This window comes from Scyliorhinus torazame, chromosome 5 (genome assembly GCF_047496885.1).
Source record: "Scyliorhinus torazame isolate Kashiwa2021f chromosome 5, sScyTor2.1, whole genome shotgun sequence".
Classification (NCBI taxonomy): Eukaryota; Metazoa; Chordata; class Chondrichthyes; order Carcharhiniformes; family Scyliorhinidae; genus Scyliorhinus; species Scyliorhinus torazame.
The window spans coordinates 127,045,825-127,061,199 of record NC_092711.1 but is presented as its reverse complement, the minus strand read 5'-3'; the positions used below and the strand labels follow the sequence as shown (position 1 = coordinate 127,061,199).

The 15,375-nt window shown below is 47.0% G+C and overlaps 1 protein-coding gene across 3 annotated transcripts in view; it reads right to left on the bottom strand.

Moving 5' to 3' along the window:
• Positions 1-15,266, bottom strand: part of LOC140421793 (uncharacterized) — a 28,072-nt gene extending 12,806 nt beyond the window's left edge. Inside the window, exons 1-2 of one of the 3 annotated variants that reach the window (XM_072506683.1) lie at positions 14,971-15,260; positions 7,267-12,926 (exon numbers count right to left, since the gene is read on the bottom strand). In XM_072506683.1, coding sequence (XP_072362784.1) covers positions 11,170-12,576 — 1,407 coding nt within the window. In that variant the 5' untranslated portion in view covers positions 12,577-12,926; positions 14,971-15,260 and the 3' untranslated portion in view covers positions 7,267-11,169. Of the gene's footprint in view, positions 1-7,266; positions 12,927-14,970 lie in introns of those variants that run through there. The other 2 variants (XM_072506684.1, XR_011947092.1) reach the window with 2 other exon arrangements.
• Between the last annotated feature and the right edge of the window lie 109 nt (positions 15,267-15,375).

Below are 15,375 nucleotides of genomic sequence, written 5' to 3'. Positions count from 1 at the left end.
CTTCCTTCAGGCACTTTTCCAACTGACTCAAATAAAACAAAACAAAAATAAAAGTAAAACGATCAGCTTTCAGGTAACCCAAAGCTTCAACCTTCCTAGACCAAAAAAGGTTAAAGAGGGTGGAGCTTCCAAAAGCTTGTGAAATCCAATTCACAACATTAAGGCTGAAGTTTAACTTCAGAGATTCCAATTTTTCACTGCCTTTTGCAATTGTACAAATAAATTGCAATTCACTCAGTAATTAGAATGTCACTTTACTCAGCACAGACTCTTTAGGTTAAATACCAATTGTTCACTTTGGGTGGCACGGTAGCACAGTTGTTAGCACTGTTGCTTCGCAGCGGCAGCATCCCAGGTTTGATTCCTGGCTTGGGTCACTGTCTGTGCGGAATCGGCACGTTCTTCCGTACCTGCGTGGGTTTCCTCTGGATGCTCCGCTTTCCTCCCACAATCCAAAGATGCCAAGGGCTGGTGCAGACTCGATGGGCCGAATTGCCTCCTTCTGCACTGTGAATTCGATGATTATTGGACAATCGGCGAGTCAGCCAGAGCCTGTGGCCATCTCACCATCTATAACCGTCACAATGGCCAGGTGATTGACGGCAGAGAGGGACATAGGAGCAGAATTAGGCCACTTTCTTGTGATCCTCCTCTGGACCCTTTCCAAGGCCAGCACATCCTACCTTAGATACAGGGCCCACAACTGCTCATAATACTCCAAATGGGGTCTGACCAGAGCCTTATACAGCCTCAGAAGTACATCCCTGGTCTTGTATTCTAGCCTTCTTGACATGAATGCTAACACTGCATTTGCCTTCTTAACTGCCGACTGAACCTGTACATTAACCTTAAGAGTATCGTGAACAAGGACCCCCAAGTCCCTTTGTGCTTTGATTTCCTCAGCATTGCCCCATTTAGAAAATAGTCTATGCCTAAATTCCTCCTTCCAAAGGGCATAACCTCACACTTTTCCACATTGTATTCCATCTGCAACTTCATTGCCCACTCTCCTGGCCTGTCCAAATCCTTCTGCAGCCCTCGTGCTGCCTCAATACTACCTCTCCCTCTACAGGTCTTTCTATCATCTGCAAACTTTCAACAGTGCCTTCAGTTCCTTCTTCCAGATCATTAATGTATGTTGTGAAAAGTTGTGGTCCCAGCACAGACCCCTGAGGCACCACTAGTCACCGGCTGCCATTCTGAAAAAGACCCCTTTATCCTCTCTACCTTCTGCCAGTCAGCCAATCCTCTATCCATGCCAGGATCTTAGCCTTAACACCATGGGCTCTTAACTTATTTAACAGTCTCCTGTGCGACACCTTGTCAAAGGCCTTCTGGAAATCTAAATAAATCATGTCCACTGGTTCGCCTTTGTTTAACTTCCTTGTTACCTCCTCAAAGAACTCTTAACAGATTTGTCAGACATGACCTCCCTTTGACAAAGCAGTGCTGACTCAGTCCTATTTTATCATGCACTTCCAGCTATTCCACGATCTCATCTTTAATAATGGACTCTAGGGGGCAGCACAGTGGATAGCACTGGGACTGCGGCGCTGAGGACCCGGGGTCGGATCCCGGCCCTGGGTCACAGGCCGTGTGGAGTTTTCACATTCTACCCGTGTCTGCGTGGGTTTCACCCCCACAACCCAAAAGATGTGCAGGTTGGGTGGATTGGCCATGCTAAATTGCCCCTTAACGGACTCTAAAATCTTACCAATGACAGAAGTCAGGCTAACCGGCCTAAAATTTCCCATCTTCTGCCTCCCTCCCTTCTTAAACAGCAGTGTTACATTAGCCACTTTCCAGTCCTCTGAGACCCTTCCTCCCTCCAGTGATTCCTGAAAGATCTCCACCAATGCCTCCACAATCTCCTCAGCTATCACGTTTAGAACCCTGGGGTGTAGTCCATCCGGTCCAGGTGATTTATCCACCTTCAGACCTTTCAGTTTCCCCAGAACCTTCTCCTTAGTGATGCCACTGCACTCACCTCTTTGAGGAGACCTCAATACCTCAATTGTGTATTGGATTCTAAAATGAACTGGTCCAAGCCTATTCAACCGCTACAAAAAAGGGATGAAACCTGACGGACCCCCCCGATTTATTTTCTCCCCCACATCCTGACTCCTGCTGAGGGGCCTGTACATAACTCCCATCAGGGTCTTTTTACCTTTGCGATTCCTCAACTCTACCCACAGAGATTCTCTGCCTTCTGATCCTATATCGCTCCTTGCTATCGATTTAACTACGACCTCTGGCTGTTCACCGTCCCGCTTCAGGATGTCCTGTGTTCGTTCAGATTATAAGTGGAGGATTTGCACACAGCAAATTCAAACCAGGAGAAATGTTTATTTTTACTGAATTTCATTTCTGCACTGACAGTGATGCCTTTGTAAACTTCTTTCACAGGGGCTTAGAAAGGGATTCGCAGACAGGAAACTCACAACCAATCCTCTCATCAAATTCTGACAGCACCGTTCGGGTTATCAAGATCTGATATTATCGACCTTTGTGTGGAAGCATTGCGTTCAGATCATTATCACTCACTGTGTAAAATCTACCCTGTAGATCTTGCTCACAATCTTAAATCTGTGTCCCATAATCCTTTCACAATCTGCTGATGGGAACAGATTTCTTTATCTTTTGCCGGGTTTGCTGTTGTCGTTTCCAGTGCCAGGGTCATGTCAGGTGGTCCGTCCAGTTTCATTCCTGTATTGTGTATTTGTTGCAGTTGAACAGGCTTGGACCAGTCCATTTTCGGATCCAATACACAATTGAAATCTCCTCCAAGGATCAATTGATGTGTATGGATCCCAACAATTTTTTTACAAATGCCACATCGTCCCAGTTAGGGGAATAGCCATTCACCAGCACCACCAATGACCCACTGACCACCATGTATCTCCCATTAGTGTCCGCAATGATCTTAGTGACCGAAAGAGGGACCAGTTAATTGATTAGAATTGCAGCACCTTGAGCCCTGCGTCAAAGCCCGAGTGAAACACTTGGCTCACCCCTCCGCAGTCTGGTCTGATCTCTAACCCGCAAGTGAGTCTCCTGCAAGAATACTACACCAGCATGTAGAATCTTTAGGCAGTGAAAACTCTCGACCTTCACTGGTCCACCCAATTCCTTTACATTCCAGGTGACCAGCCAAATCAGGGGTCTCCCACCTCCCTTCCCCATCATGGAATCAGCCATTTGGGGCAGCACGGTAGCACAGTGGTTAGCTCTGTTGCTTCACAGCTCCAGAGTCCCGGATTTGATTCCCGGCTTGGGTCATTGTCTGCGCGGAATCTGCACGTTCTCCCCATGTCTGTGTGGGTTTCCTCCGGGTGCTCCGGTTTCCTCCCAGTCCAAAGACGTGCTGTTGGGTGAATTGGACATTCTAAAATCTCCCTCTGTGAACCCGAACAGGCGCCGGAATGTGGTAACTAGGGGCTTTTCACAGTAACTTTATTGCAGTGTTAATGTAAGCCTACTTGTGACAATAAAGATATTATATTATTATTGGGAGGGATAAAAGTCATGCAGATTTGCGGCTCCACAAAGTGTTTCCAACTCCTCCCACCCATCTCCTTAACAGGTTGACAGATTTATTTGTCTTGACTAAAAAGATGGTCACTGGTGGCACGGTGGCGCAGCGGTTAACACTGCTGTCTCACGGCACCGAGGACTGGGTTCGATCCCAGCTCCGGGTCACTATTCGTGGGGAGTTTGCACATTCTCCCCATGTTTGTGTGGGTCTCACCCCCACATCCCGAAGATGTGCAGGGTAGCTGGATTGGCCACGCTAAATTGTCCCTTAATTGGAAAAAAATAAGTGGTTATTCTAAACTTATTTTTAAAAAGGATGGTCTCTTTCCTAATGTTCGCAATTAAAGGGGTGGGTTCCCAAGGAGATGGCTGACATTTCAGTGGACATTAAACCAATAATGGACAGAGATATGTCTAGTGTTGTTGCATGGTACAGATTAGATATATTATTTATGGTTCTGTATTAAATACATTAGTAAATACATTATTATGTCTCATCTTATGATATAAGACTGTAGCTACGTTATAGATTTCCAATCATCTCTTCCTTCAGAGGGTTGTTAGTCTTTGGATTTCTCTTCCACAGGGACCAGTTGTATCTGGGGGTCATTGAATATATTGAAGCACAAGTTTGACAGATATTTTATTGACAATGGAGTTAAGGGTTATGGGGAACAGGTAGAAAAATAGAGAGAAAGCTGAGATGAGGAGGGATTTCTTCACTCGAGGACATGGTGAAGCTTTGGAATTCTGTACCCCAGAGGAATGTGGAGCCTCAGTCATCAGGTTTGTTCAAGACAAATATTGTTAGATTTCTCGATATTGACGATGTCACAGAATTTACAGTGCATCTCGAGGGATATGGGGGTCGTGTGGGAAATGGTGCTGAGGTAGAAAGCCAAGCATCGTATTGAATGGGCTGGTTTAGCACACTGGGCTAAATTGCTGGCTTTTAAAGCAGACCAAGGCAGGCCAGCAGCACGGTTCGATTCCCGTACCAGCCTCCCCGAACAGGCGGCGGAATGTGGCGACTAGGGGCTTTTCACAGTAATTTCATTTGAAGCTTACTTGTGACAATAAGCGATTTTCATTTCATTTCATTCTTTTTGAGCAGACTCGCTGGGCTGAATGGCCTACTCTTGCTCCTACTATCTCCGTGTCCTGGTCAGGAAGCAGTGAGCAGAGCTCGGATCTGTCAATCAACATGAATCAGCACCTTCGGGAGAATTGGGAGGGTGAGTGTTAGATACAGCAGAGTGAGAATGGAGGGAGAGTGTGGGGTGGAGATTTACAGACTTTGGAGAACGAGAGAGGAAATAATGTTCCATAGGAACTCTAATTGTCGGTTCTGAATTTGTATCCTGAACTAACATAGTACATAGGAAAATACAGCACAGAACAGGCCCTTCGGCCCACGATGTTGTGCCGAACCTTTGTCCTAGATTAATCATAGATTATCATAGAATTTACAGTGCAGAAGGAGGCCATCCGGCCCATTGAGTCTGCACCGGCTCCCGGAAAGAGCACCCCACCCAAGGTCAACACCTCCACCCTATCCCCACAACCCAGCAACCCCACCCAACACTAAGGGCAATTTTGGACACTAAGGGCAATTTATCATGGCCAATCCACCTAACCTGCACATCTTTGGACTGTGGGAGGAAACAGGAGCGCCCGGAGGAAACCCACGCACACACGGGGAGGACGTGCAGACTCTGCACAGACAGCGACCCTGGGAATTGAACCTGGGACCCTGGAGCTGTGAAGAAAATGTGCTATCCACAATGCTACCGTGCTGTGACTGGAGGTGATTTAACCCAAGGGTCAGCACACCTCAGGCAAGGGGCCTGTTTGAGAAGGCTGGGCCTTCATGAATAAACTCAGCCAGTACGGGAGTTGAATCCTCACTGTTGGCCTTGCTCTGCATCACAAACCAGTCGTCCAGCCAACTGAGCTAACCGACCCCTGATAAATATGTAATAATTCCTTAATCTACACTATATCATTCTACCGTAATCTATGTACCTATCCTATAGCTGCTTGAAGGTCCCTAATGTTTCCGACTCAACTACTTCCACAGGCAGTGCATTCCATGCCCCCACTACTCTCGGGGTAAAGAACCTACCTCTGACATACCCCCTATATCTTCCACCATTCACCTTAAATTTATGTCCCCTTGTAATGGTTTGTTCCACCCGGGGAAAAAGTCTCTGACTGTCTACTCTATCTATTCCCCTGATCATCTTATAATCCTCTATCAAGTCGCCCCTCATCCTTCTCCATTCTAATGAGAAAAGGCCTACCACCCTCAACCTTTCCTTGTAAGACCTACTCCCCATTCCAGGCAACATCCTGGTAAATCTCCTTTGCACCTTTTCCAAAGCTTCCACATCCTTCCTAAAATGAGGCGACCAGAACTGTACACAGTACTCCAAATGTGGCCTTACCAAAGTTTTGTACAGCTGCATCATCACCTCACAGCTCTTAAATTCAATCCCTCTGTTAATGAATGCTAGCACACCATAGGCCTTCTTCACAGCTCTATCCACTTGAGTGGCAACTTTCAAAGATGTATGAACATAGACCCCAAGATCTCTCTGCTCCTCCACAATGCCAAGAACTCTACCGTTAACCCTGTATTCCGCATTCATATTTGTTCTTCCAAAATGGACAACCTCACACTTTTCAGGCTTAAACTCCATCTGCCACTTCTCAGCCCAGCTCTGCATCCTATCTATGTCTCTCTGCAGCCGACAACAGCCCTCCTCACTATCCACAACTCCACCAATCTTCGTGTCGTCTGCAAATTTACTGACCCACCCTTCAACTCCCTCATCCAAGGTCAGGATAAAGGTCAGCAACTTCTTGAAAAAAAAAATCAAATCACACGACGGGACTTCAGGTTTTATGATTTTTAATGCAACAAACAAACTAGAAGCTACTTTTTTTTTTAATAAATATTTTTATTCTCCATTTTCACATTTTCTTCAGAATTTACACCCCACCAACAAACAGTAACAAATACAATGTCAATCCCCTTATTAACAACAATCCCATCCTCCCACCATCCCCCACACAACGGCCCACCTGACAATATAAGCATCAAATAAAACAAACCCAAGGTGGAAAAAAAAAGGAATCAGGAATCGCCTATGGTCACCATTGACATATACAGTCCACCCCCCAACTCCCCCCCGATATTCAATGCCATCCAATCCCCAAAAGAGTACCGTGAACAGCACCCATGAATTGTAGACCCCCACACCCCCTCCAAGGCTCCTCCCCTCCACTTCCCTTGAAAATTCCTCCCCCCAACCTCGGTTCCTTCCCCCAGCTTTTCACCCCAGCTAGACTCATCGGAACCTGTTCTGCCAAGCTCCGATGGCCGCAGCCCTCCCCGCCTCGCTCCTATTCACTGGCCGGCTTAAACCGGCCAGCGTGGAGGCCCCCGCCCGTGTCTCTTTCCCCCTTGCTCGGTCCCAGGAAAACCAAGAAATCCCCTTTAGCACACAACCCCCGCATACACACCCAAGCCCCAAAGAACCATCATTGCAAATGAAAGTCCCATCTCTCCCCTTGTCCAAATATGATGTGGCGATGCTGGCATTGGACTGGGGTGAGCACAGTAAGAAGTCTTACAACACCAGGTTAAAGTCCAACAGCTTTGTTTCAAACACTAGCTTTCAGAGCACTGCTCCTTCCTCAGGCGAATCTCACCTGAGGAAGGAGCAGTGCTCCGAAAGCTAGTGTTTGAAACAAAGCTGTTGGACTTTAACCTGGTGTTGTAAGACTTCTTACTTGTCCAAATATATACAGCGTCGACTCATTTCGTACATACACCAACACGCAGTGAAAAAATAAAGTTACATGAGGCTACATCACCATTTCTCAATTCTGCTGCAGTCCTTCTGCCTTTGCAAACTCCTCCGCTGCTTCCGCTGTCCCAAAATAAAAAAGTCCTTGGATTTCTAAGTCACCTTCAACTTAGCTGGATATACTATGCCACAGTGCACCTTGCTGATGTACAGTGCCTTCTTCACCTGGCTGACGGCAGCCCGCCTCCTCGCCAGCTGCACCGTAAAGTCCTGGTATATACGTATACCAGCTCCAGCCCACTGCACCACCCGCTTCTGCTTTGCCCAGCACAGGACTTTCTCCTTCACGCTGTACCTACGGAAACACAGAGTCACTACTCTTGGCAGCTCACTCGCCTTTGGTACAGGCCTCCTTGACCGATGAGCCCGATCCAGTTCATATCGGGAGGGATCACCCCCCTCCACCAATAGCTTCGCCAACATCGTGGCAAAATACTCTGTCGGCCTCAGGCCTTCCACCCCTTCAGCCAGACCCACAATCCGCAGATTCTGTCTCCTGGATCGGTTTTTCAGGTCTTCCATTTTGACTCGCAGACTCTTGTTGGTCTCCATCACCCTCTGGAACTCCTTCCCCATCTAGGTGAGTTGATCACTGTGCTGCGATAATAGCTCTTCCACTTCTCTTGCGTGTCTCACCTTGCTCCTGCACCTCCGCCGCTGCGCTTCATACCGCCGCCCTCACCGGAGCAATCGCCTCCTCCACCAGCACTTTCAATACCACCCCATCTCCTTCTTCATCACTTCCATGTTTTGTGAACTGTTTTTCAAGTTCCACAGCCATCACCTTGATCTGTTCTTCTGCTGTGAGCATTGAGGCCTCCCATGGTGCCCCAGCCTCCGCTTTCCTTACAGTTCCTACGCTGACTTTTTCACTCCCCGGCGGACTTCCATTCACCCTATTTTTCACGGCCGATTTTCTCCCAAACTTGGATATTTCTCCTCCCTGTGCCTTCTTGCAGCCTTTTCAGCCTCCATTACCCCCAGACCGGGCGTTAAAACTCTGAAATTCCTATTCCCGAGCGGGAGCCCTCCAGTGTGCGGCTGCCTCCCACCCACCGTCATCGAAAGTCAACAAGAAGCTACTTTAACCTACACATAGAACTTGGCCCTTTACACAATCTAAAGTCACACTCCATGGTTATAGCTATTCTTCCCTATAAGTCGAAACTTAATTGTCTCAGAAACAGTCCAAAGTGATGATTCATTCCTGATGATTTACTTCCGTTCTTTTATTTTTGACGCCTGGCAGCCTTTAATCCCAGAACTGTCTTTGACAGTGAAAGATTAGCTAGCAGCCAGAAAACCGAGAGCAGGAATAAATAGGCCATTTTCTGGTTGTCAGGATGTAACGAGTGGTGTGTCACAGGGATCAGTGCTGGAGCATCAACGTTTTACAATTTATATCAATGACTTTGATGACGGGACCAAAGGTATGGTCAGTTTGCTGTGATGCAGGCAAAAAGGAAAAGGAGGTGGTGTTGCTCGGATAATAAGGGACGGCATCAGAACATTAGTAAGGGTGGATCTCCGATCAGGAATACAAAACGTGAAATATGTTTGGGTGGAGCCAAGAAACAGCATGGGGCAGGAAACATTGGTAAGAGCTGTTACAGGTCACCAAACAGCAGGGGTTGTGTGGGACATGGTATTAAGCAGGAAATTAGAGAAGCTTGTAGCATGGGTAAAACAGTAATGGGTGACTTCAATCTGCATGTAGACTGGGTAAACCTAATGAGCACTGATGCTGTGGAGGACAAGTTTTTAAGAGTGTGTTCGGGACAGTTATCTACAGCAGTAAGTTGAGGAACCGACTAGGCTTTTGTAGATCTAGTATTATGCAATGATAAAGGGCTAATTGATAATCGCGCTGTAAAACAACCTTTAGGGATGAGTGACCAGAATATTGAATATGAGATATTCTAATCCGAAGCCAGGGTATTAAGTTTGAAGGAAATTATGAAGGTAGAAGGGACAAATTAGCTGAGGTGGATTGGGGGTAAATACATTAAAAGGTGTGACTGTCCACAAGCAATGGATAGACTTTCAATAATTATTACACAGTTTACATTCCTTCAAGGCACAAGAACCCCAAAACGTCAAGAGAACCGTGACTACCAGAGGAAGTGAAGTATTGAATAAGATTGAAAGAAACGGCCGATAAAGTTATCAGAAATAAGAATAAACTTGAGGATTGGGAGGATTTTAGAATATAGCAAAGGACCAAGAGACAGAGAAAGCAAGGGAGAATAGAATAGGAATCTGAACCAGCAAAATACATAAAAATGGACTGTAAAAGTTTCTATAGGTATGTAAAATGAAACGTTTGGCTCAGACAAAGGTTTGTCCGTTCCAGATAAAATCAGGAGAATTTAGAATGAGGAATAGAGATCTCTACAGCCACCTCGTTCAACACTCTGGGATATGGATCATCAGCTTTTGGGGATTTATTCTTCACTTCCAACCCCATTAATTTCTCCTGTCGACTTTTTCACTAATTCTCATCTTTTACTGTTCCTCGTGCTCACAAGTCCCTTGGGTCTCTGGTGTTTTGTGTAAATTTTTGCATCTTCCTCTGTGAAGTCAGACACACATTGTTCAGTTTCTCTGCCATTTCCTTACTCCCCATTATAAACTCTCCTGTCTCTGCCTGGAATGCATCCACGTTGGTCTTTGACAATCTTTTCCATTTCACATTCCTGTCAAAGCTTTTCCAGTCGGTTTTTATGTTTCTCCCCAGTTTGCTCTCACATTCTATTTCTCTTTATCTGTTTCTTGGTCTTCCTTTGCTGAATTCTAAAACAAGTTCCCAATCCTCAGGTTTACTATTTTGACCACGTTACGAGCCTCTTCCATTGATCGAATGGGATCTTCTACATTCTTGTAGAAACTTTTCCAGTCGGTTTTTATGTTTCTCGCCAGTTTGCTCTCATCAGTTTCTTGGTCCTCCTTTCCTGAATTCTAATGGATCTCATGAATCTTTAACTTTTCTTGTTAGCCACAGTTACATCACTTTTCCTGTTGGAATTTTGTTCCTTAAAGGCATCTATATTTGTTGTATATGTGAAATAAAAGTCGCAAAAATCCCAGAGGACCATAGGCTGCTCTCCCTTTGACAGAGAGACAGCTGACTGGAGGTGATTTAATCCAAGGGTCAGCACACCTCAGGCAAGGGGCCTGTTTGAGAAGGCGGGGCCTTCATGAATAAACTCAGCCAGTACGGGAGTTGAATCCTCACTGTTGGCCTTGCTCTGCATCACAAACCAGTCATCCAGCCAACTGAGCTAACCGACCCTCTGATAAATATGTAATAATTCCTTAAATATTAGGTATTCCCTGTACCAATCAGTTTCCCTGTCCACATCAGACAACTTCCTCCTCATACCCTGATAGTTTTCCTCTGTGAAGAACATCCAGATAAATTAAACAAAAGAATCATGTAACCACCAGGGTCCATCTCCATGGCAACGTGGCACGCTTTGGGGGGTTCCAAACAGAAATGGAAACTAAATATCTTCAAACTTCCAAACACCCTTTCACTCTGTGATCCTTGTGCAATTTGAAGCCAGGTATTAGCAACAAGGCTCAAAGAGCATCAGCCCACTGGAGGCAAAGTGGTGAGACCGGTCAGTCCAGCAGAAAGAAACCCTCCGACCATCCCCACTGACCACTTGTCAGAATGAACAAAATGCAGTCCTGGATGTAGAGCAGAAACAATAACAGCAGAATCCAACCCCTGTAATCGATTGTGAAATTGTTGGTGTCACAGCAGGTGCGATGAAACATGCAATCCCGTCTCACATTGAGAGGTGGACGGCGTCTCCCCAGGGTGAACTCGCTGGTGTGTCCGCAGGTTGGATGAATCACGGAACCCTTTCCCACACTGAGAGCAGGTGAACGGCCTCTCCCCAGTGTGAATTCGCTGGTGTGTCTGCAGGCTGGATAATTGAGTGAATCCCTTCCCACACTGAGAGCAAGTGAATGGCCTCTCCCCAGTGTGAACTCGCTGGTGTGTCTGCAGAGTGGATGGCCGAGTAAATCCCTTCCCACATTGAGGGCAGATGAATGACCTCTCCCTAGTGTGAACTCTCTGGTGATTCCGCAGGTTGGTTGAATCACGGAACCCTTTCCCACACTGAGAGCAGGTGAATGGCCTCTCCCCAGTGTGAACTCGCTGGTGTGTCTGCAGAGTGGATGGCCGAGTAAATCCCTTCCCACACTGAGGGCAGGTGAATGACCTCTCCCTAGTGTGAACTCGCTGGTGATTCCACAGCTTGGATGAATCACTGAACCCTTTCCCACACTGAGGGCAGGTGAATGGCCTCTCACCAGTGTGAATTCGCTGGTGTGTTTGCAGGCTGGATAATTGAGTGAATCCCTTCCCACACTGAGAGCAGGTGAATGGCCTCTCCCCAGTATGAACACGCAGGTGATTCCGCAGGTTAGATGAATCACGGAACCCTTTCCCACATTGAGAGCAGGTGAATGGCCTCTCCCCAGTGTGAACTCGCTGGTGTGTCTGCAGAGTGGATGGCCGAGTAAATCCCTTCCCACACTGAGGGCAGGTGAATGACCTCTCCCTAGTGTGAACTCGCTGATGGTTCCGCAGGGTGGATGAATAACTGAACCCTTTCCCACACTGAGGGCAGGTGAATGGCCTCTCGCCAGTGTGAATTCGCTGGTGTCTCAATACCTGGTAAGAATCACTGAATCCCTTCCCACACTGTGAGCAGGTGAATGCCTTTACGCCAGTGTGAACTCGCTGGTGTTTCTGCAGAGTGGATAACTGAGTAAATGCTTTCTCACACTTTGAGCAGGTGAATGGCCTCTCCCCAGTGTGAACTCGCTGGTGTGTCCGCAGGGTGGATAACTGAGTGAATCCCTTCCCACACTGAGAGCAGGTGAATGGCCTCTCCCCAGTGTGAACTCGCTGGTGTGACTGCACGTCGGATAACCGAGTGAATCCCTTCCCACACTGAGAGCAGGTGAATGGCCTCTCCCCAGTGTGAACTCGCAGGTGTGACTGCACGTCGGATAACTGAGTAAATCCCTTCCCACACTGACAGCAGGTGAACGGCCTCTCTCCAGTGTGACTGCGTCGATGAATCTCCAACTTAGATGGGGCTCTGTATCCCTTCCCACAGTCCCCACATTTCCACGGTTTCTCCATGTTTTGGGTCTCCTCGTGTCTCTCCAGGTTGGATGGATCAGTTGAACCCTTGTCTACAGACAGAACACGGGTATGGTCTCTCCCCGCTGTGAATGTTGTTATGATTTTGAGGCTGTGCAACTGGTTAAAGCTCCACAGTCAGTTCACTGGAACACTCTCACTCGGGTGTGTGTTGTGTGGATCCAGTCACACTGATGTTTCAAATCTTCAGAAGCCGACAGTTCGGGTAAATGTTTCTTCTTCTAGATTCAAAGGCCGATGATATTCAGGTTCTAAGGAATCAAGTGACTTTGTCAGATCGAGACTTGACTATTGAGATCTCTGTCTGTAATTCCACCTGGTCTAATATCCTGTAAAATCAATTTACAAAATTCATCACTGTCAGTATAAGATAGAAACTCAGAACAGACAATTCTAGTGTCTATGGAACATTTTTTCCTCTCTTGTTCCACAAAAGTTGTGTACACACTCTCCCATTCTCACTCTGTTGTATCTAATATTTACCCTCCCTATTCTCCTGAAGGTGCTGATTCAGGTTGATTGACAGATCAAAGTTCACAGCTTCCTGTCCAGGAGATCACAACAAACATGAGCTGCAGTTGGCCATTTGGCCCATTGAGCCTGAACCATTCAATGGGATCATTGGCCGATCTACCTCAGCACCGTTTTCCCACACTATCCCCATATCCCTCGACATCTTAAATATCTAGAAACCTATCGAAAATGAAAATGAATGAAATGAAATGAAAATTGCTTGTCACAAGTAGGCTTCAATGAAGTTACTGTGAAAAACCCCTAGTCGCCACATTCCAGCGCCTGTTCGGGGAGGCCGGTACGGGAATTGAACCGTGCTGCTGGCCTGCCTTGGTCTGCTTGAAAAGCCAGCGATTTAGTGTGGAGGATAAGGCTCCCATTAGGTTCTTCGAGGACCGACTGCCACGTTTTCTCAAGCTGGATGTGAAGCCTGGGCGTTTCAAATTAGAAAGGGTATATCGATCTTTGAGGCCGAGTGATAGTTTTCACCCCAGGCCTGTAGTCATTCACTTCCACAACTTGAGAAAATGTCCTGGAGAGGGAACGGCGAGGTGGCACCTGGCTCCAGGAAGGAGTGAGGATTTACTTCTTCCAGGACTTTTCGGCAGCAACACAAACGAGGCTTCGATGAAGTTCAAAGGCAGCTCAAGCCTGTGGGGAGTGAACTACGTCATGCTTTGTCCTGCTCCCGATAAATGGTATCCAACAACTCCGTCAAGTCTATCAATAATTCAACTATTGCCTTTGCCCTTTGCCTTCATTAAATCCATGAAGAGCCAGGATTTGGAGGGATGGTTTGCAGCTCGGATTAACTCAGGTTCTAATCCGGACTCTTTCCCTGTCATGGTCTTGTTGTCGGAATTTCAGAATCACAGAAATACACATAGGGACAGGAGTAGGCCATTCAGTCCCTCGAGTCTGTCCTGCCATTTAGTGAGATCATGGCTGATCTGTGAGCTTAACTATCCATTCAAATCTTTGCTTAACAAAACTCTACCTCAGATTTAAACTTAATAACTGTTCCAGCTTCACTTGCTGTTTGTGGGAGAGAGTTCCAAACCTCTACCACCCTGTGTGTGAAGAAGTTCTTCCTAACATCTATACTGAACGGTCTATCCCTAATTTTTAGACAATGATCCCTATTTTTAGCATCTCTAACCAGTAGAAGTAGTTTATCTTTATCTACCCTGTCTTTCCCTGTTAATATCTTAAATACTTCAATTAGATCACACCTTAAATGTCCAAATTCTAGCGAAAACAGTCCTAATCTGTGGTTAAAACTTTGGGTCAGAGCCGCTGCATTCTCTCTCTCGCCTCCCACAGCATCCTGGGACACAATTCGTCCAGAGCTAGTAATCTAATAATCTTATGGGTGGCAAGGTAGCACAGTGGTTAGCACTGCTGCTTCACAGCACCAGGGACCCGGGTTTGATTCCGAGCTTGGTTCACTTTCTGTGTGGAGTCTGCACGTTCTCCCCGTGTATGCGCGGGTTTCCTCCGGGTGCTCCGGTTTCCTCCCACAAGTCCTGAAATATGGGCTTGTGAGGTGAATTGGACATTCTGAATTCTCCCTCTGTGAGCCTGAACAGGCGCCGGAGTGTGGTGACTAGGGGATTTTCACAGTAACTTCATTGCAGCGTTAATGTAAATCTACTTGTGACAATAAAGATTATAATGAATGGGCCAAAGAGCCTCTATCCGTGCTGTAAAGAGAGGGACTTTATAGAGAAACTGCCAAAGCCCCAACATTCACCAGCTGAGGACATACCTTAGCTCCCTTTCCAATCTGAAAGCAGCCTGAGCTGGATTTACATTCCCCTGAATTGATCATTGCTGGGTGATAATCCTGTACTTCCTCACCTCACACCACTGTGACAGCACCTTCACTACACAGACTGCAGCAACTGACCAAACATCACCTTCCCAGTTATTCCTGAAGGCACCGCCTTCCCAACCTGGCCCCTTGCCTGAGGTGCGGTGATCCTCAGGTCACATCACCGCCGGTCAGCTCTCTCCCGGTCCAGGCCCTGGTTCACAGCCGCCATCTTGGGGAAGCAGAGCGCATGCGCTGGCGTCTTGGTGACGCAACAGCGAGTGGGCGGGGCCTGAAGGTTTCTGTTCCCAGCCGAGTCCCGTCTCACGAAAAAATGGGTCACAGGTTTTTAATAAGTTTCACCCACGCCCAGGCTGCAGCTGATGTTTGTGGCCTGGAGGTGTCTGTGGATCACGTAGACATTCAGTGTGAGAGGCTGCAGCCTCTGTATA